Source organism: Lithobates pipiens, unplaced genomic scaffold, assembly GCF_037356315.1.
Source record: "Lithobates pipiens isolate NorthernLeopardFrog02 unplaced genomic scaffold, aLitPip1_a1.2 Scaffold_13, whole genome shotgun sequence".
Lineage (NCBI taxonomy): Eukaryota > Metazoa > Chordata > Amphibia > Anura > Ranidae > Lithobates > Lithobates pipiens.
Window position 1 is genome coordinate 295,839,567 of NW_027507718.1, and position 20,629 is coordinate 295,860,195.

The following is a 20,629-nucleotide window of genomic DNA, read 5'->3' on the forward strand; positions in this document are numbered from 1 at the left end:
CACAGTGGTGTAGTGGTTAGCACTCTCACCTAGCAGTAAGAAGGGTCGCTGGTTCAAATACTCAATCCAAAATAAGCCATTAGTATGTCAATCAGTTAAATGGCATTTTTATGAGCAATGTCAGCTCTGTAGCCTCTATATTCTCTCAGTATAAGGCTCATGCTGCAAATGACTCATGTCTACCTAACATGAATGTCAATGTACAGTAACATTTCTATACTTCCCCTATGCTTGGTGACCATGCTAATTTTTTTGATCATTTGTATAGGACTGCAGCAGTTCCTTTTTTTCTAGATAATTGGCTCTGAAAAACAACCTCAAATGGGCCAATTTACAAAAGAAGTTGAGAATATTTACATAAAAAATCTTGAATGTTCAGTCCAGTTATTGAACCATGTGCAGGTGAAATAAGTAAACAGGAATTTGCTTTCCACAGGATCGGATAATTGAAGTGACTGTTCGCACAGCTCCTTTCGTAAAAAAGCCTCAATATCTACAATTCATTCATCAAATAATCCGTACATAATAAGAAGGGCTAAGGCCTGACAGCCTCCTACACAAAGACATCAGTGAGGCCAGTGAAAGGCAAAGAAACTTCAAAGTCACCTTTAATAGTGATAAAATATAATTCCCTGATATTCTGATATGACAAGTTCTTGCCTAAATATCAGATATTTGAATACACGTGCCTAACTGTAACAAATGCACAGGGAAGATTATTGGAAGAATTGAAGTGTATTTTATACCAATAGAGTACCTAAATGATTGGAGGAAACATATTCAGACATACAGTAAATACATACAAACAGCATTCTTGTGATAAACACACACAAGTATTTCCCTTTAGGTCATCATTCATATATCCGTTTCCAGGGGAGGCCCGATTTGTCTTTGGAATCTTAAAAAATGAAGCACTTATGAAATAAAGGACTGTAATTGTGACTGTAGTCACATCATGTCTTGCAACAGTTGGACGCAGTGTGTTTGCTGACATGTTGAGGGATGCATCATGGAAGGCATCTTGGAGAAATTATGTAAGGAGCTGGCGGATCTCTTTGTGAACAAGGCAGAGGAAATCCATATATGAAGCTCCCCCAAGTAGGCCTTTATCTTCTACCAGCAGCTGTCTGAAAGCCATCTCTGCCTTATCCTTCTGCTTCACCAAGACAAGCTGAAATTTGTCAAATAAAAAGAGCTATATTAATATCCATGGACTGCATTAGCTGAGAGAATGTCACACATGAAAACAATCATCTTCCAAATACCCATTAAAATGGTATATCTCACTTAAGGGTCACTAGAAATTTCAATCATTAAAATGTACCAATAGATCAAATGAAGATTGGATAGAACTGTGAGTGTGAACATAAAATGTAAGTCAAAGAATTCACATAGCCAAAAGTCTGTCTGATTTCATAGTGGTTAATTCTTAATTGTTTACAGTGTTTGTTTAATGCTATATGTGGTACAAAAATGTGAAACTGCTTTAATAGTGCTTAAAGCAAACTCAGTCTTTTCCGATGTAGGGCAAAATAACAGGTTCAGTTTAAAGCTCAGTACCCCAACAGCACATACCTTCCTTAATTTGCTTCCCCACCCAGGCATAACCCTTTCCAGCTCAGCTAAGCCTCGGTTTTTAGCTCATTTTCTTAGGTGATGGATGTGCCCACAATGTCTCTTTGAAGATTTCCTTTCATGGGCTTTAGTCTTGCACTTTCTGGCCTATTACTAACACTCCTGATGGGATAGTGGAAGGATTGGTTATTACAGCCAAAAGGCTAAGAGGGAGTGTACCTGGACCAGGTGTGCAAGTGTAGGGATGGTCTTTCATGCTTCCAGTAGGGGCTGAACCATGTGGGCAACAATTTCCAGGTTACAGTGTACCAAGTGACTGTGCCAGCAAGGTGCTCTCCAGGTCCATGGCAGTGATCCTCAAGGGGATGTGTCATGTCCCTGAAGACTCAATGGGGCAAACCCACCACAATGGGTAATAACTGGACTGGTGAGCGCCTCTGGACTGAGTGGAGAAGGTGGCAACATTCCCCTACAATGTACCCTTGTGCATTGGGCTGCTAATCTGTTTTCTCTGGAATGGAGAGAATGGGGGTACCAACTACAAAGCTGCCTCCAAGACCTTTTGCCCAAAACTGGCATCTGCATAGGCATAAACATCTTACTGGTAAAAGTTAGTAAATGTGTGATGAGAAGACCAGGTAGCAAAATAAGCTTGAGTCTGAATAGCCCAGAATACTGATACTTCTGGTGGAATAGGCCCTGACCAAGAAAGGAAGAACCTTACCATTGATACCTTAGAAAATAGATGATGACTACACCTAAAAATCATGGATTGAGAACCTGCCTGACCCTTACAGGGACCATCAGGCACAAAAAACTGGGAATCAGACTTACTGAGACAAAATTGTAAATGTAAGATCAATTGGAACAGCTCAAACAACATCCAAAGAGTGAAGACCCTTATCCTTAGGATGCTTAGAATAAAGACAAAAAGATGGCAATACAATACCATAGGGAAGGAAAAGGACCCATTCCTCAACACCATCTTTTCCTGGTGAATAACCATGAAAGGCTCCCTTGCAGAAAAGCACAACCAACTCTGAGAACCTTCAAGCAGAGGTAATGGCAACTAAAGACAACCTTGCATGAAAGGAGCAACAAGGGGATCTCAGAGAGGTTCAAATTAGTAATCTGCAAGACAAGACCAAGTTAAAGTCAGGTGGAGATAACGGGAGCAGATGCAGAACAATCCATGTGACACCCTGTACAAAGGCTTTAACCAAGGACTGATATAAGACAGGTTTCTGAAACAGAACTGTCAAGGCTGATATTTGTCCCTTGATAGTACTTAAGGCCAGAGACATCTCCACACCAGTCTGGAGAAAGGCCAAACTGTGCCCTATAACATATTGTCAGGGATGAAACTTATGAGCCTCACAACAAGTGAAACGGGCTATCCATGTAATGTCGTACACCTTCCAGGAGGATGCCTTTCTTGTCTTGAGAAGAGGTTTACAGAATTATAAACACCCCTATCCCTCAGGTCTTGAGCTTCAACAGACATGCCTTCAAAGCCACGGGCCATAAAGCAGGATGGAAGCTTGGACCCTACAACAGAAAATCTGGCTAATTCAGAAGAGCCCACGGTCTGATTTTTCATGTCTGCATACCATGTTCTTGGCCAAGCTGGTGCAATCAGAAACACTGGAACGCCCTCCACTTTTATCTTGCGCAAAAAGGCAAGAAAGCAAATGGAAGGCATAGATCGGGAAATTCAATCACAAGGAGTCACAATGACATCCACTGCAATTGTCTAAGGGTCTGTGGTCCAGGACACAAACCTGTTTAGTTTGTTGTTAAAACTGGATACCAAGAGATCCACATCTGTTGTCCCCCATGGCAGACAAATCTCCAAAAAAACTTCCAGGGGAAGGGTCCACTTCCTTGGACTTAACTGCTAATGGCTGAGAAAGTGCGCCTGACAATTTTCCATGCCTGGAATGTGCATGGTGGAGAGGGAACATAAGGTCTCTGTTTTCCTCAACATGGAGGTTTCTTTTCCCTCCTTGATGGTTGATGTATGTCACAACTGTGGCATTCTTCAACTGCATCCTACAGGGGAGACCCAAAAGGTAGACAGACCAGCGTGAAAGGACCAGCTGAATGCCTGAAGTTCCAGGATGTTGATTGGCAACTACTCCTCTGCTCCTCTGAGAACCACGTTACCTGAACCAAGAGGTTCTCCAGAGCTCCTCCCAAGCATGAAAGGCTGGCATCTGTCATCAAGACATTTCAGTTTATCGGAAGGAAGGATTTCCCAGCATCCAGCATCTGTGCTGATATCAACCATTCCAGACTTTATCTGGTCTTCAGATAGTTGTAAGTCCTTGGATCTGCCAGTGTAACTAATACTTGTGTGTAGATCCAAGTAATCACAAGAGGATATTGAGCTAAAGAACTCAGTGAAACTGGGCATAAGGGTCCGTCTTTATAGCGGCTACCAGCTTCCCCAACAGGTCAAATCGAGGCACTTTCCAACAACTTCATGGACTCCACCTGGTATTTTTCCTGCAGAAGCAGTAACTTTGCCTGTACCATGTTAAGGACTAAGACCAAGTACTCCAGACTTTTTGTGGGAACCAAGGCCGACTTCTGAAGGTTCAGCACCCAACTAAACCTTTCCAAGTCTTGTACTGTCAGCTGGACATTTTACGTCAGCTTTTGAGCCAACTGCTCCTTGAGATGCAGGTCATCCAGGCACCCCACAATGGGGATACCCCAGATCCTCAACAACCCCAGAACTAGAGCCAACATCTCTATGAACACTCTGGAGGCTATGGAAAGGCCAAAAGAAATGCCACAAACTGATAGGAAATCCTACACTGCAAGTTGCAGAAATAGTTGGTGAGGCAGAAAAATGTGTAGTTAAGCATCCTTGATATCCACTGATGCCAGGAAGTCCTCCAGACAAAGCAAAGCATTCATCTATTGAGTGGATTCCATTCTGAATTTCTGTACTTTCAGGAACTTGTTAAGGCCTCTGAGGTCCAGAGTAGGCGGGAAGTCTCTGATTAGTGTTCATTCACCTAAAAGTCGCGTCATAACCCAAGTGATCATGATTATGAAGTCCTCTGTGTGCTGTAATATACAATTACAGTATTTCACAAAAGTGAGTACACTCCTCACATTTTTGTAAATATTTTTTTCTATCTTTTCATGTGACAATACTGAAGAAATTACACTTTGCTGCAATGTAAAGTAGTGAGTGTACAGCTTGTATAACAGTGTAAATTTGCTGTCCCCTCAAAAAACTCCACACAGCCATTAATGTCTAAACCGCTGGCAACAAAAGTGAGTACACCCCTAAGTGAAAATGTCCAAATTGGGCCCAAAGTGTCAATATTGTGTGGCTACCTTATATTTCCGGCACTGCCTTAACCCTCTTAGGCATGGAGTTCACCAGAGCTTTACAGGTTGCCACTGGAGTCCTCTTCCACTCCTCCATGACGACATCAAAAAGCTGGTGGATGTTAGAGACCTTGCGCTTCTCCACCTTCCATTTAAGGATGCTCCACAAATGCTCAATGGGATTTAGGTCTGGAGACATGCTTGGCCAGTCCATCACCATTACCATCAGCTTCTTTAGCAAGGCAGTGGTTGTCTTGGAGGTGTGTTTGGGATCGTTATGTTGGAATACTGCCCTGCTGCGCAGTCGCCAAAGGGATGGGATCATGCTCTGTTTCAGTATGTCTCAGTACATGTTGGCATACATGGTTCCCTCAATGAACTGTAGCTCCCCAGTGCCGGCAGCACTCATTCAGCCCCAGACCATGACACTCCCACCACCTATTTCCCAAAGACAACCTCTGGATATGATGCTGAGCACATGCACTCAACCTCTTTGTTTGACCATGGCGAGGCCTGTTCTGAGTTGAACCTGTCCTGTTAAACCGCTGTATGGTCTTGGCAACCATGCTACAGCTCAGTTTCAGGGTCTTGGCTATCTTCTTACAGCCTAGGCCATCTTTATGTAGAGCAACCATTCTTTTTTTCAGATCCTCAGAGAGTTCTTTGCCATGAAGTGCCATGTTGAACTTCCAGTGACCAGTATGAAAGTGTGAGAGTGATAACACCGAATTTAACACACTTGCTCCCCATTCACACCTGAGACTTTGTAACACTAAGGAGTCACATGACACGGGGGAGGGAAATGGCTAATTGGGCCCAATTTGGACATTTTCACTTAGGGTGTACTCACTTTTGTTGCCAGAGGTTTAGACATTAATGGCTGGGTGTTGAGTTATTTTGAGGAGACAGCAAATTGACACTGTTATACAAGCTGTACACTCACTACTTTATATTGCAGCAAAGAGTAATTTCTTCAGTGTTGTCATATGAAAAGATATAATAAAATATTTACAAATATTGGGGTGGGGGGGGGGGTGTACTCACTTTTGAGAGATACTGTAAGATATACCTTTTAGTTCTGGAAATTGAACAGCATGTGACTCACTCCATGTGACAGCACTGGGTTTTATTGCAGTTGAGTGCAGGGAGACAAGCATCCCTGTGCAAGATTGGAGAATCTTCTAAAGCTTATATGGAGCTGTATTTCCTCACTCCCTGTCACTATACAGAGTAGTGGGGAAGCAAATTGAAGGTATGTATTTTCAGCTTGGGAGAAATAAATTGTAGCTGTTGGCTTGACTTGTTTGAATAAGGCACAGGTTCACTTTAAAGTGGCACTAAAACCAACACTATAGATTCAAAACTCCCTCTTGCTGCTGTCATCAAACCAATAGCAGTCTGATGCCCCAAAAATGTACCCATATCCTGGAGTGAGTCCTGGATTGGATTTACCCATATTCTGCCACCTCCACCTTTAAAAAACAACTGAGCATGGATGTAGTGTAAGGCTGAAGTACTCATGCCCTGGGGAGATGAGAGCTAGCATGGTCCCTAAGGAAGACTACATTTCAGGCCCTTACGAAAGCTGTGATCTATCTGGTGGCATAGCACACAGCCACAGAGACCCTGTAGTTCACTGTCTTCACTCATAATCTCAGTTTCAGAAACTGTTTCTTTTATATGAACATGACTGATACAGGGGTCATACATTTCTCAACAATATAATCCAGAGACTAAAAAATATACCTTCCTATCAGTGTTGGCAGCTGGCAGGCACTCTCCCAATAAAGACTTTAATAAATAGGAAATACAGATCTTAATAAAAAATAAATAAAGAGGGACATGAATTATCTAATAATCCCTAGTGTTATGTGATTGTCAGTTACAGTAAGGCTCACAGCACTTTTCTGCAAATTTATTTTCTGAAAAAGATGCTGCTTGTTAACTGAAAATGAAACTGCTCATACAGACACCCACCATCTCTTCAGTCTGGTAATAGGCTCCTTTCATAGAGCATACATACAGTGTGTCTTGCTTAATGGCACTGGCCAATGTACTGCATCTATAAACAAGCAAAATCCCAAAATGGACACCTAAGCATGTGCTTGTGGACGCTGCCCTGTCCACGCAGACTTTCCATCTTGTGAGGGTTTACAAGATGTAGACTACAGTGCGGTGAAACCAAGCAGCACCACTACTTCTATCAGTTTCCTTGTCCTGGGGTATCTGGTGCCCATCATATTCTCCCCTCAAAGACTGGGCCCCAAGCTAGGTCTCCTGCCCCCCCCTCCCCCCGTTTGCTTTCATCTGCCCAGACCATGCTCTGAAGTTCCCATATTGTAATACATTTCTTTATGCCATTCTCGAAGGCTGGCCATACAATATACAATTTTATGGTACAATTTTCCTTTAGATTTAACATAACCATATAATATGAGGTCAAAACACTTTCAGTCTGTATGCAATCAGCCAGGCCCTTGCACTACATAGCTGAAGATAAATCTGAGGGAAATTGAATAAGAAAATTGTATAATGTATGGCCAGCTTTAATCTAAGTTGCAATTTTCCCTTTGGGTTTCTTAGTAACAATTTAGAATGTCATACCTTCATTGAATGTGAACTTTTGTTCTGAATAAATTCCATAATTTCCCTTATTTTTTTGGAATGAGGACTGTCCAGTTGAGGAATAGATGTCTACAATTAAAAAAAAAATAATAATAATGTACAAAAACCTTAAATACACCATGTCAAATAAAAAATGCAAAACTTGATTTTATTACATTTTTGGCATATTTAGAGATTTACAGCTTTTGTTACTCTGGTAGTACCACAATGTCACTTCAATTTTCTGGTTTTAGTTTGTTCTTTGTTATGTTGTAACGATCACCTTCTCTATCTGTCCTGGTGACCACCCTTAGTGGGACAAATGGATTTGAGAAAAGCAAAATGTTACAGCTGTCACTAGAACAGATAAGAGGAAATCTTCAAATGGCGACACCTGTTCCAGTTAAAACTGTTTAAAAGGAGATGATATTCACTTTGGAGAGATTTATCTCACTTTTTGTTGTTTTTAAATACACTTTAACTTAAAGTGGTATTAAACCCAAAAACTAAAATCTGTTATATCGCAGTTTGCCAAGTTAGTGGAAATTGACTTTAAATTGTTTAGTGAAGTCCATTTAAATCTACATCTGATGCATCTCACACTACCCTCTCCCCAGACTGACAATTGTGCTGTCCAAAATGTGTCTCTATGGCTCCTCCATCAAGAGTGGAGACACCTTAAGACAATAAGTGTGATACTGGTCAGATTACCAGGTGAAAATTAAGGAAAAAAAATAAAATAAAATGAATGCAGCCACCATGTTTAAGGATTGGTAAGCTTTAAAGTGATACTAAATGCTTACATAAAAAAAACAAAAAAACAAACATGTTATACTCACCTGCTCTGTGTAGTGGTTTTTCACAGAGCAGCCCCGATTTTCCTCTTCTCAGGTTCCCTGCCGGCACTCTGGGATCCTTCCCCCTGCCGAGTGTATGCTCGCTCCTGAGCCCCGAAATGTGTGTCCATAAGTCATACAGAACGTGGCTTAGCCTCACACCCGCTCCCTCCTCACTGGTGATTGAGCCAATGGCTCCTGCTGCTTTCTTTGGGCTAATGAGGCAGCACAGACCTGGGAGGGCAGCCGCTCTCATGCACATTGCTGGATCAGGATCAGACTCAGGTAAGTATTAAGAGGGGCTGTGGGGGGAGCTGCATGCTGAAGGTTTTTTACCTTCATCCTTTACAACTTCTTTAATATATTACATTTTTTGTTTCTGGGTTTAATACCAGTTGTCACCAGAGCAGGAGGGGAGGTGAAATCTTCCAGTAAGGCAGTGGCGGAACTACCGCCATAGCGGCACATGCAGCCGCTATGGGGCCCGCAGCTGAGAGGGGCCCGTGGGAAGGATGAGGAATGCATACTGTGGAGGGGGGCATCACCTCCCGCATGTTCCCCCAGCCAGCGGAAGCGAGGAGAGGAAGAGGCAAGCTGTCTGTACGAGCAGAGAGCTGTAATAGCTTTCATTTGAATGTCCCGTGTTCCCGGGGCTCACCGTCACATAGCCCCACCTCTTGGCCCGGCGTCTTTGATAGACAGAACACCGGTCCAATGCGGGACATGTGACATCATCAAAGGCTGCAGGCCAAGAGGTGGGGCTATGTGACGGTGAGCCCCGGGAACACAGGACATTCAAATGAAAGCTATTACAGCTCTCTGCTCGTACAGACAGCTTGCCTCTTCCTCTCCTCGCTTCCCCTGGCTGGGGGACCGTGCAGACGGTGCTCGCCCCCCACTCTGAGTCAGCCCCACACTTGCCCGCAGCCATTTGAGGGCTCCATACTGGACTGCACTCCACATCCTTCTGCCACTGGCTCGCCTCTTCCTCTGCACAGGTGAGGCTGCAATTGTGACTGCACATTCATTCAGCATTTCTCTAGTTGTTCTAATTCTAACATTAGTCATTGGTTACATAAAGGAAAATTACAAATGCTGATCTTTTAATTCGTGTTATATGGTAATTTTTTGAATTTGAATTGGCAAAGGAAACTAATGTTTGAAAAAAAATTTATGTCTAAAGAACATGTAATGTACAGTGCATTTTTGCATGTAGGAATTATCTTTACTACATATTTCAGATTTTTTTTTTTTTTTTACAGCTATAAAGTTAACAGTATTAGTGTTTGCATTTTTAACCACTTTCAGACCGGACCAATTTGCTGGTCAAAGACCAGACCACTTTTTGCGATTCGGCACTGCGTCGCTTTAACTGACAATTGCGCGGTCGTGCGACGTGGCTCCCAAACAAAATTGACGTCCTTTTTTCCCCACAAATAGAGCTTTCTTTTGGTGGTATTTGATTACCCCTGTGGTTTTTATTTTTTGCGCTATAAACAAAAATAGAGCGACAATTTTGAAAAAAACGCATTATTTTTTACTTTTTGTTATAATAAATATCCCCCAAAAATATATAAAAAAACATATATTTTTTTCCCTCAATTTAGGGCGATACGTATTCTTGTACATATTTTTGGTAAAAAAAAAATCGCAATTATCGATTATTGATTGGTTTGCGCAAAAGTTATAGCGTTTACAAAATAGGGATAGTTTTATAGCATTTTTATTAATTTTTTATTATTTTTTTTTTTACTAGTAATGGCGGCGATCTGCGATTTTTATTGTGACTGCGACATTGTCGGGGACCCATCGGACATTTTTGGGACCATTGTCATTTATACAGTAATCACTGCTATATAAATGCAGTGATTCCTGTGTAAATGACACTGGCAGTAAAAAGGGTTAACCAGTGGGTGGCAGTGTAGGGGTTAAGTGTTCCTAGGGGTGTGTTACTAACTGTGGGGGGGTTGGGCTTTCATTTAGTGTACACTGATCTCTGCGCCAATCACATGGAGCAGAGATCAGCGTCACTAGTTGCTAGGCAGAATGGGAAAATGTTGTTTATACAGCATTTCCTCCATTCGGCCGCTCCGTGAGACGATCGCGGGGATGCCCGCGGCGATCGAGTCCGCGGGTCCCACGACCGGACTCACGGGGGTCCCGACCAGCGCGGTCAGCACGTCCTGAGTAAAGTCATTCAGGAGGGATCCAGGCCAGGTGTCGGTGAGTGGAAATCACAGTGGAAAGCTCTGGAAGAGACATGCCAGGAGTTGGATGTAGAGCCAGAGCCCCCCCACTGTGAGGCAGCCCCACACTTGCCAGCAGCCATTTGAGGGCTCCAGTATGCATTCCTCATCCTCCCCGGTAGTTCCGCCACTGGCTCGCCTCTCCCTCTGCACAGGTGAGGCTGCATTGTGCTCGGGTCACGCTGCATTGGGCACAGGTGAGGCTGTATTGGGCATGGGTCACGATGCATTGGGCATAGGGGAGGCTGCATTGGGCACAGGTGAGGCTGTATTGGGCACAGGCAGGCCACGCTGCATTGGGCACAGGTGAGACCACATTGGGCACAGGGGAGGGTGCTTTGGGCACAGGCCACACTGCATTGGGCATAGGTAAGGCTGTATTGGGCACTGGACAGGCTGCATTGGGCACAAGTGGGCACAGGTGAGGCAGTATTGGGCATGGGCAGGCCACGCTGCATTGGGAACAGGCAGGCCACATTGGGTACAGGTGAGGATTATTGAAGCGCTAACACCAGCTGTTTGGAGTATCTTTATCTGTTGATTGTTAAACGTTCTGGAATATGTATATTGCTATTGTGGTGTAGGATCTGGGCCTGTTGTCCCTCCATCCCTTTTCTTTGCTTCCTTCCTTCTTTCCTCCTTCATCTCAGACTCGAACCACACCCCCTTTGAGCCACGCATTTTAAACCACGCCCACTATTTAATTTAAGCCCCGCCATTTTTTTGTGGGGGGGGCTGTTTGAGGGGGGGGGCCCCATACAACATTTTGCTATGGGGCCCTGTGATTTCTAGTTACGCCCCTGCAGTAAGGACACTTATTTTGGTGACAACTGTCTATGAGAGGATTTCCCTCATTTCGTGGTATTTGATGTGGTGACCATTGTCACAGTTGTCACATTAGGAAGCTGGTACCACCAGCTACAACTGTCTGAGAGCTGATTTCCCTCATTTCATCTTATTTGATGTGGTGACCATTGTCACAGAGGTCACATTAGGAAGCCGGTACCACCAACTACAACTGTCTAAGAGATGAATTCCCTCATTTAATATTATTTGATGTGGTGACCATTGTCACAGAGGTCACATTAGGAAGCCGGTACCACCAACTACAACTGTCTGAGAGAGGATTTCCCTCATTTCATCTTATTTGATGTGGTGACCATTGTCACAGTGGTCACATTAGGAGGCCGGTACCACCAGCTACAACTGTCTGAGAGCTGATTTCCCTCATTTCATCTTATTTGACGTGGTGACCATTGTCACAGTGGTCACATTAGGAAGCCGGTACCACCAGCTACAACTGTCTAAGAGCTGAATTCCCTCATTTCATCTTATTTGATGTGGTGACCATTGTCACAGTTGTCACGTTTGGAAGCTGGTACCACCAATTACAATTGTCTGAGAGCTTATTTCCCTCATTTCATCTTATTTGATGTGGTGACCATTGTCACAAAGGTCACATTAGGAAGCCGGTACCAATAGCTACAACTGTCTGAGAGCCGATTGCCCTTATTTCATCTTATTTTGTGTGATGGCCATTGTCACAGTGGTCACATTAGGAAGCCGGTACCAATAGCTACAACTGTCTGACAGCAGATTTCCCTCATTTCATCTTCTTTGGTGTGGTGACCATTGTCACAGAGGTCACATTAGGAAACTGGTACCACCAGCTACAACTAAGAGTGGATTACCTTCAGTTTTAATTGATTTCATTGTATTTGTTGTTGTGAAAGAAATGTAAACAGTAACAAAAATTCACAGGGGTTTTAACAATTTCTTGCTCTATACAAAAATATTTTAAAACGTTTTGGCTTTGGAAACACAGTAACCTAAACCAATGGTGAATGGTACTCAGCTGAGGAATGGATATAGCCCTACAGTACTGTCTTAGAGCTCCTCCTGACCTTGAAAAATTACATCTTTCTTATCTTATTAATACTTTCTCCTTAATGCATAGATTTCTAACAAAAGGAAAACAGAAGAAAGAAATCCAAATAGGCTGTTACAAACGGCACTGCTGGTGTTGTCTTTTGGTCTGAAAGCAGTTTGTGATTGTTTATTGGTAGTTTCACCATTACTGACATATCAACACAGCTTGATTAAATACTCGAGGCATCTGCAGATTAACAAATAAAATGTAGACCATCAAATGAGCTGGAGGCACAGGGTTAAACATTTGGTTGGCCTCACATGAGAAGACTACAAAGAAAAAAAGATTTCTCTACACTATTATGCCGTGTACACATGGTAGGACTTTGTGGCAGAAAAAGTCCAACGGAATCATTTCATCGGATATTCCGATCATGTGTGGGCTTCAGCGGACTTTTTTTTTTTCCAAAAATTTAGATGGACCTAGAAATAGAACATGTTTTAAATCTTTCAGACGGAATCAATTCCTATCGGGAAAACCATTCATCTGTATGCTGTCCGGACGGACCAAAAACGACGCAAGGGCAGCTATTGGCTACTGGCTATTTAACTTACTTTTTCTAGTCCCGTCATACGTGTTGTACGTCACCGCGTTCTAAACGATACTTTGGTGTGATCGTGTGTAGGCAAGTCCGTTTCAGTGGAACTCCGTCTGAAAAATCGTCAGAGTTTATTCTGACGGAAAAACCGGTCGTGTGTACGCGGCATTAGATCTCAGTATCTGCTATTACAGTGGAGGTCTATATTAAAGCCTTTTTTTAAACCCAAAACCAAAAATGTAATATATTTCAGCTTATCAATCATTAGATGTGGTGGCTGCATTCGTTTTATTTTTTTGTCTTTTTTGCCTTCTGTTGATTTCCCCGTAACACAATTTCTGTATTAGAGTGTCTACACTCTGGATGGAGGAGCACAGAGACAACTTTGTACAGCAGCATTGTTAACTGCTACCTGACCACTGTACGTATGTATACACCCACCCAGTGATACAAGAATCATGGCCACAGATAGCAATGGGTTTTCCTGTAGTGATGCAAGCAGCTCTACAGTTGCCCAATCACTTCTACAGGTTGTGGGAAGAACCCCCTTCCAATGCTGTTCCCGAGCTCTCCGGTGCGATTGGGGAGCCCGGAACCGCTGCAACCTGTCTGGCCTGGTGAACACACACGAAAGGTGGGTACATTCGTACCGCCCATCCTCTGTGAAGTCAGAAGATCATCATTTCTGGTTTTGGTTTGATGTTTACAAGCCGTTACTGGCTTATAAAGCATTTAATCAAACAGTCGGTTTCATCAGCTGCATTTGAGGGCAGAGGAGAGATCTGAGGCTAATAGATCCTAGATCTCTCAGTAAAGAGTACCTGTCTATGCTATGTTGTTCCTCCTTTGTGATAGCAATAACGTTAATCTAAAAAATGTTTTTAAAAAGAGTGTAAAAAAAAACTTACATAAAATAAATAAATAAAGTAAAGGAAAAAAAACAACATCCAGTCCAGGACAAATTTGACATTGCTCTCCCACATGCACAACCACCTTACCCATATATGGATTGAAATTTGTCTGGTTCCTGCTGAACCGGCCAAATTTCAATCAGTCTATGGCCAGCTTAACTGCAACATCCGCAGGACAGCTTTTTCTGTTGAAACACAACAGACTTACTGGCTGGATCACCAGGTGTAAATAAAAGAAAGAAAGTCTAAAAAAGAACACTAATGCAGTCATCACATCTAAGAGTTGGTAAGGTTTAATATAATAAATGTTTGCTTTTGGGTTTAATACCACTGTAAGTTAACAGGAGGAGAGTAACATTGTTGCACTACCACAATAAGCTAAATAGTATGAATAACTTACAGCTTCTGGGGTGATGTGTGCAAATGAAGGCACATTAAATATCCCTTGGATGAATTCTGGTGGTGAACTGACACCCAACCACAAAAACATGCAGACGCCATTGGCCAGAAGGAATATCCCTCCTTCAGACAAGCGCTCCTCAGAACAACGGACAGCTGAAGGAATGGCTTTGCTCTTGGTGTCCAAAGTATGCTTTAGTTAAAATGAAAACAACATAATTAGTTACCAAGTACAGTCACTGTTCTTATATGTACAAAACCACAGTGGAAAGACAATAAAACACCTTCCCGTCCACCCTGGCACCCCTTTAAATAGTTTTGATTGCCCAATGGGCGGTAAGGGCAGTCGATCATGTGATCATTGTCATGGTGGTCACATGTTTGGAAGCTGGTCCTGTCAACTACCGATCTTTAATTTGGACTGACAGCTGTTATTGACAGCTCAGTCTTTGTGCTGGGAGCATGCAGTGATCTGAGACAGTATTTACTGCATTTCTTGTTCCTTTATATCTGTAGGGATTGTTAAAGTCTCCATTGTGTACAATGACAGATATTCAAAAATGTAATGTTTTTCACAGAACCTGTTTACAATTACCTAAGGCAGCCTGTTAAATGCTCTTATAGATGAATCTTTTCATGGTTTATAGTTTTTACATGGCAACCAGCAAAATGTGAGACCTTTTCAACAGAAACAGTGCAATCTATGCCTTTGCTTCATTGTGCTTCTAAAGTATTATCCATTACTATAATTAACACACAGGTAACTTGAATGCTATAATTTAATCTCTATTTTTATAATGATAAGGTTCTATAATTTATTATCAGACAGACTGGGCTGGGCCTCACTTTGTCTGCATGTCCCTCAATACTAAAATCAAATAAAAGGAAATGAATGCAAGAAGTTATATGAAATGTAATCCTTAACATACATTTGAGGTTATCTATAGCAGTGGCTAGAATTTATTACAGATTAAAAATATAGGTGAAGCACTGGTGCCATCTATGTTGTATAGTGAGTGTTGCTGCTCTAGCATACCCAATTCAGTCTGGTAAATTTCAAGAACTATTTTTATGTTGTTTGCCCACCAATACACCCGCTGTTATCACTTACTAAAGGTAAAAGCAGTGGATAGAAGAAGAGCTGGGAGCTGGCCACATCCATAGGCATGACCAGCTGTCTCAGAAATGTCCGCTCATCAGTGGCAATCTCTGGGCTCCCCACCAGAACCTCATTCTTTAACAAGCAGTTCATGTAGACTGGAAGCACTTTCATGGAGTCAGGCAGAATGAGCTGGTAGGAAAAATGAGAAGAGTGTTACAGTATACACTTTACTTTCCACAATCAAATTTAGTTATGTGAAATTTTGCATGTATGGGCATTCATTGCAAAGAAACCCTATGATTAGGAATGCACCGATACCCTTTTTTTTACAATGAGTACAAGTACCTATACTTTTTTTAGTGCTCGCCGATACCAATTACCGATACCTACTGCAACTGTTTTGTTTGAACTTCAGCTGTCAGCAATGGTACAAAGCATTGAAAAGTTATTTACAAGTTAAATCAAAATATTTTTTTAATTTAGCGCTTTTTCAATGTGACATGTGTAAATATATGTTAATATATATGTGTAAAAATATTCACTAACAAAGCAAACACAAAAATTTTTTTTTTAATTGCTTATTGTTTATAAAATAGATGTGAACTAAAGAAAAAGAGCAGGAAAATAATAATTGAATGGAGGAGAATAGGGAGTTAATTAAGGCTGATTAGAGTAAATTATGGGTTATTAAGGGGTTAAACAGAGGAACATTTGTTCACCCCTTTGATCTGCAGATGAAGAAACAGAAATATACAAAAAGAAGCAATGTTTCTTTTTATTTTAGTGTGTCAGGGCTGAGCAATGTTGTTAATAAACATTGCCGGCTGCTTTTTCTTTTTTTTCTTGACAGCTCCAATTACTGGACTTCTTTAAACACCGGGGAGACCCACTGACAGCTCAAAGAACCAAGCCTGAAAATATCAGTTTCAGATATTGGTGCATTTACACAAGTACTGATATGTCTAAGCTAAAGAAGTTTTGTAAAGAGGAATGGTGAAAATTTTTGTTTTGCAGGTCTGGTGCAGAGCTACCAAAAGCAACTGCTTGGAATCATTGCTGCCAAAGGAGGCTCGACTAGCTATTTGCTCCATGGTTTCACTTACTTTTTCCTCTGGCACTGTGAATGTTTAATGGGTGTGGTTAGCACTTTGACCTAGCAGCAATAGGGTCGCTGGTTCAAATCCCGTCCATGACTCTATCTGCCTGGAGTCGTGGTCGGCCTGCGTGGGTTTCCTCCCACACTCCTAAGAAATGCTGGTAGGTTAATCTGATCCTGTCTATAACAATTGGCCCTAGTATGTGTATGTGTTGTAAGCTCATCGAGATCCTACGGGGTAAATGACCGCGCTATATCAAGATGCAACTCAACTCAACTCTATTGTGACTTTGATGAGGGGTCAGATCGCATTTTAATTACTGCAGAAAACCAGCTCATTTCAAGGGGTTCCCATACTTTTTCTTGACACTGTATGGACCTGTGAGGCTGCATTTACTGGAAAGGCCATTTACAAAGACTTTCCAACTATAGCCATTTAGTTTTCTGTCTTATACTTTACAATTTAGTGTCCAATTAGTAGTCTAATGCTTTTCCTCCATTAAAGGCATGTGTACAGAAAAAATACAATAAATGAAAGCACACTAGTTTGACATGAATATAATAATATTGGGAAATAAGCAGACAGAATACAGTAGTGGTGATAAGAACAGAGAGATACTGATACTAATATACTGAATTGCATAATCAAAAGACTTGATAATTTATACTTACTTGGCTAACAGCCGAGGGACTTGCACAGTGCTTCCTATAGCATGCCAAGATGTGAGCTGTCTGACCAATCAGCACATCGCGCACTGTCTTCAGAGGGTGTTGCAGGATTGCTTTGTAAGCTGAGATGACAAGACAGTGAAAGGTTTTAGGGGGGGGTTACAAATACTAGCATTCCATAATTTAAAGGCACGTTTCTGCTAGGCATGTGAAGAACGAGCTGCAGTACCAAGTGAATCCACTAGATGTCATAAAACTCTTGCACAAAGAGCTATGCAGTATATTTACTGTGTATTATTCTGTGCAGACTTTACCAGCACTAGATCCAGTGCCTTGACTATTATATGCATTCTCTGCAATTCAAAAATCGAATAAGACATTTGAGAAAAATGAAATGCTGCAAATCGATTTCTGTGTTCCATTCCCTTGTACATATTACATTATAAACTACTTTTTTTAAAATCCCCTACTTGTGTCTATGAAAAGCTCTCTTCAATGTGGTTCACTTTTACATGTTAAATATGGCTGCAATGATTAACTGCCCAACAACAAAGTTCTGACTAAAAAGATCACCAGTTACCTGATTTAGCAAAGAAGTTAATGAGGGCGTCTGTCTCACAGCTCTTGTACAGATCTGCAAGTTGTGAACTGCAGTTGAGACTAATGTTGTGAACTAATAGACGTCTTTGTCCGCTGATGGTTGTGTATAGAACAGCACACTGGATAACACAGGAAACAAATAATTATTTAACATACACATATATGTTTATTACATTTTAATGTGTGCATTGTGTACAGCCTTTCTCAACCTTTTCAACAAAGAGGAACCCTTGAAATAGTTCTCCAGTCTCGGGGAACCCCTGCTAAAAATTAGAAATCTACAACTCATGATACATTAGTGTGATAGTCAGTGGGAAGAATGGTCTTTACACTTGTGGTCATTGGGAAGAATTACCTACTTACAGATAGCTAAAAAGATCATTGGTGTCGGTGGGAACTTATCTGAGAGGCAGAAATGGCCCAATACTGAAGGAACCCCTAGCAACCTCTGGAGGAACCCTGGTTGAGAATCACTGGTGTACAGTAAAATGGAATCTTTCTAATTCCATAGTCACTTTGCTTACTGTAACCTCTATAGTCACTTTTCTGAATTTTCAATGAGCAGAGCCTACAAAACAAAGGAGCTTACACTTGTGAAGTGATTAAAGTTGGGTAGGCCCATTGGGAAAGGTTAAAGTGGTTGTAAACCATCTCGTGTTACCCAGTGAAGTAAATAGCTTCAGGTGATAGACAGAGATGAAACAAATCCTCCTACATAAGTTTAACTTGTTTATCTGCAGTTTTCTCTTCTCCACATTCCTTCAAAAGGGCAGAATTGTGTTAAAATCCTTCTCCATCTGTTAATATCACAGAGGAGGGGGCGGGCAGGCTGTAGTTGCAGTGTGTGAGACGGGATTGGAGGAAAGGGACACACCCACCTCTACACAGCGAACAGGTGCGAAGGAAGGATACAGAGCTGTGTCCTGAATAGACAAGCTCCATGCTGAGCTCCCTCCCTGTCACAAATGTCATCTCATGTCGGGAAAACTTGCCAGAAGTGACTCATGCTGATAACAAAGGAACGAAGCATCCGAGAGAAACGACACTTAGGCCCCTTTCACACATGCAGACCTTTAATTTCATCAGTTCAGTCACGTCAAAACGGATGATGTATTTTCATCAGTGCTCATCGGTTTTTCATAATTTTTTTTTACATCCGCTAACAATGCAAAAACTGACCATTTGTCAGTTTACATCCGTTTTTCATCTGATATGTTTTTTTAACTGAAGAAAAATAGAGCTTTGATCAGTTTTAAAAAACAGGTGATGCCGAATGCGGATGTAAATGGATGATCATCCATTTACATCCGTTTTTCCATTGGAAATTAAACAGAGGCGCCACTCTAAGTGCAATAATTAAAAAGGTGCTTTAATGAAGACTGTGAACACGGTACTCACAAATGTACATAGTTGTCAGGCATATAGGCAATTACTGCCACATGTCCGGTAGAGTGTGTCCTGTCCATTGACTGGGTTGCGGCGTGTATCCGGAAAAAGTGCTGGATCGTTCACTGCTGACAGTTTCCGGTCGGTGGAGAGCACGGTGGCAACCAGACGGTAATTGCCTATATGCCTGACAACTATGTACATTTGTGAGTACCGTGTCCACAGTCTTCATTAAAGCACCTTTTTAATTATTGCACTTAGAGTGGCGCCTCTGTTTAATTTCCAGTGTCTCCAGATTCCTTCTTTTTCTTCAAACAGGGCTACCTTCCAAATTTGCTATTGTTCCACAACATTTATGGACTTTTTTTAAAGCCATTGTTTGTTCAATATGCCATGTCTCTACTTGCCATTTTGCACATGTAATCTCCTTGCATGAATATTTAGGTTGATAGTCTAAATAAAGTGTGGCTGCTAGTACTCAAGCTATCCGTTTTTCCATAGAGATGCATTGGTGTCCGTTTTTCATCCATCAACAGATGGATGAAAAACGGGCAAACGGACGTCATGTGTGAAAGGGCCCTTAGAGCTTTGGAGAAAAAAACTACAGGTACAGTATCTTACAAAAGTGAGTACACATCTCACATTTCTGTAAATATTTTATTATATCTTAGTGAGTGTACATCTTGTATAACAGTGTAAATTTGCTGTCCCCTCAAAATAACTCAACACACTGCCATTAATGTCTAAACCACTGGCAACAAAAGTGAGTACACCCCTAAGTGAAAATTAAAATGTGAATTTATTATAACCCGCTACTTGCTGGGTTATAATAAATTCACATTTTATTAATCAAAAATATAAACAAAGGTAAATAACTGCAATTTATGTAATGCTTTAAAATGGTACCAATACCCACATCATACACACCTAAAAACATGCATCCATCTCTCTCACTATAAACAGTATACTCAATAAGCCCCTATAGAAATCAATGCATGATATTGTAATCAAATAATTAAAGTGAATAATGGTGATTCCAAGTATAGTAAATAAATGGAACTTTGGGGGCAAATGGTTCAATGCATTGTGATGCAAAAGAGAAACACAATTTGCAGTTATTTACCTTTGTTTGTATTTTTGATTAATAAAATGTGAATTTATTATAGCCCAGCGAGTAGCGTTATATATATATACTCCATATATACTCCATGTAGTTCTCTGGTGGTTGAGTGAAATCAGGTCTTTTAAAGTTTTTCAGAGCTGCATTTTAACCACTTGACAACTACCTAACTGTACATATACGTCATCATTTTGATGTTAAATACAGGGTTATGGCTGCAGCTAGATGCCATAACCCCGGTATTCTTTTTTTCTTCAGGCAGCTAGCTT

General features: G+C 41.4%; 1 protein-coding gene across 2 annotated transcripts in view; it reads right to left on the minus strand.

Moving 5' to 3' along the window:
• Positions 1-579: 579 nt before the first annotated feature.
• Positions 580-20,629, minus strand: part of SEC24D (SEC24 homolog D, COPII component) — a 164,419-nt gene continuing 144,369 nt past the window's right edge. For both annotated transcript variants that reach the window (XM_077476816.1, XM_077476815.1), the window contains exons 18-23: positions 17,835-17,973; positions 17,258-17,376; positions 15,499-15,678; positions 14,389-14,580; positions 7,528-7,617; positions 580-1,171 (exon numbers count right to left, since the gene is read on the minus strand). In XM_077476816.1, coding sequence (XP_077332942.1) covers positions 1,031-1,171; positions 7,528-7,617; positions 14,389-14,580; positions 15,499-15,678; positions 17,258-17,376; positions 17,835-17,973 — 861 coding nt within the window. In that variant the 3' untranslated portion in view covers positions 580-1,030. The remainder of the gene's footprint in view (positions 1,172-7,527; positions 7,618-14,388; positions 14,581-15,498; positions 15,679-17,257; positions 17,377-17,834; positions 17,974-20,629) is intronic.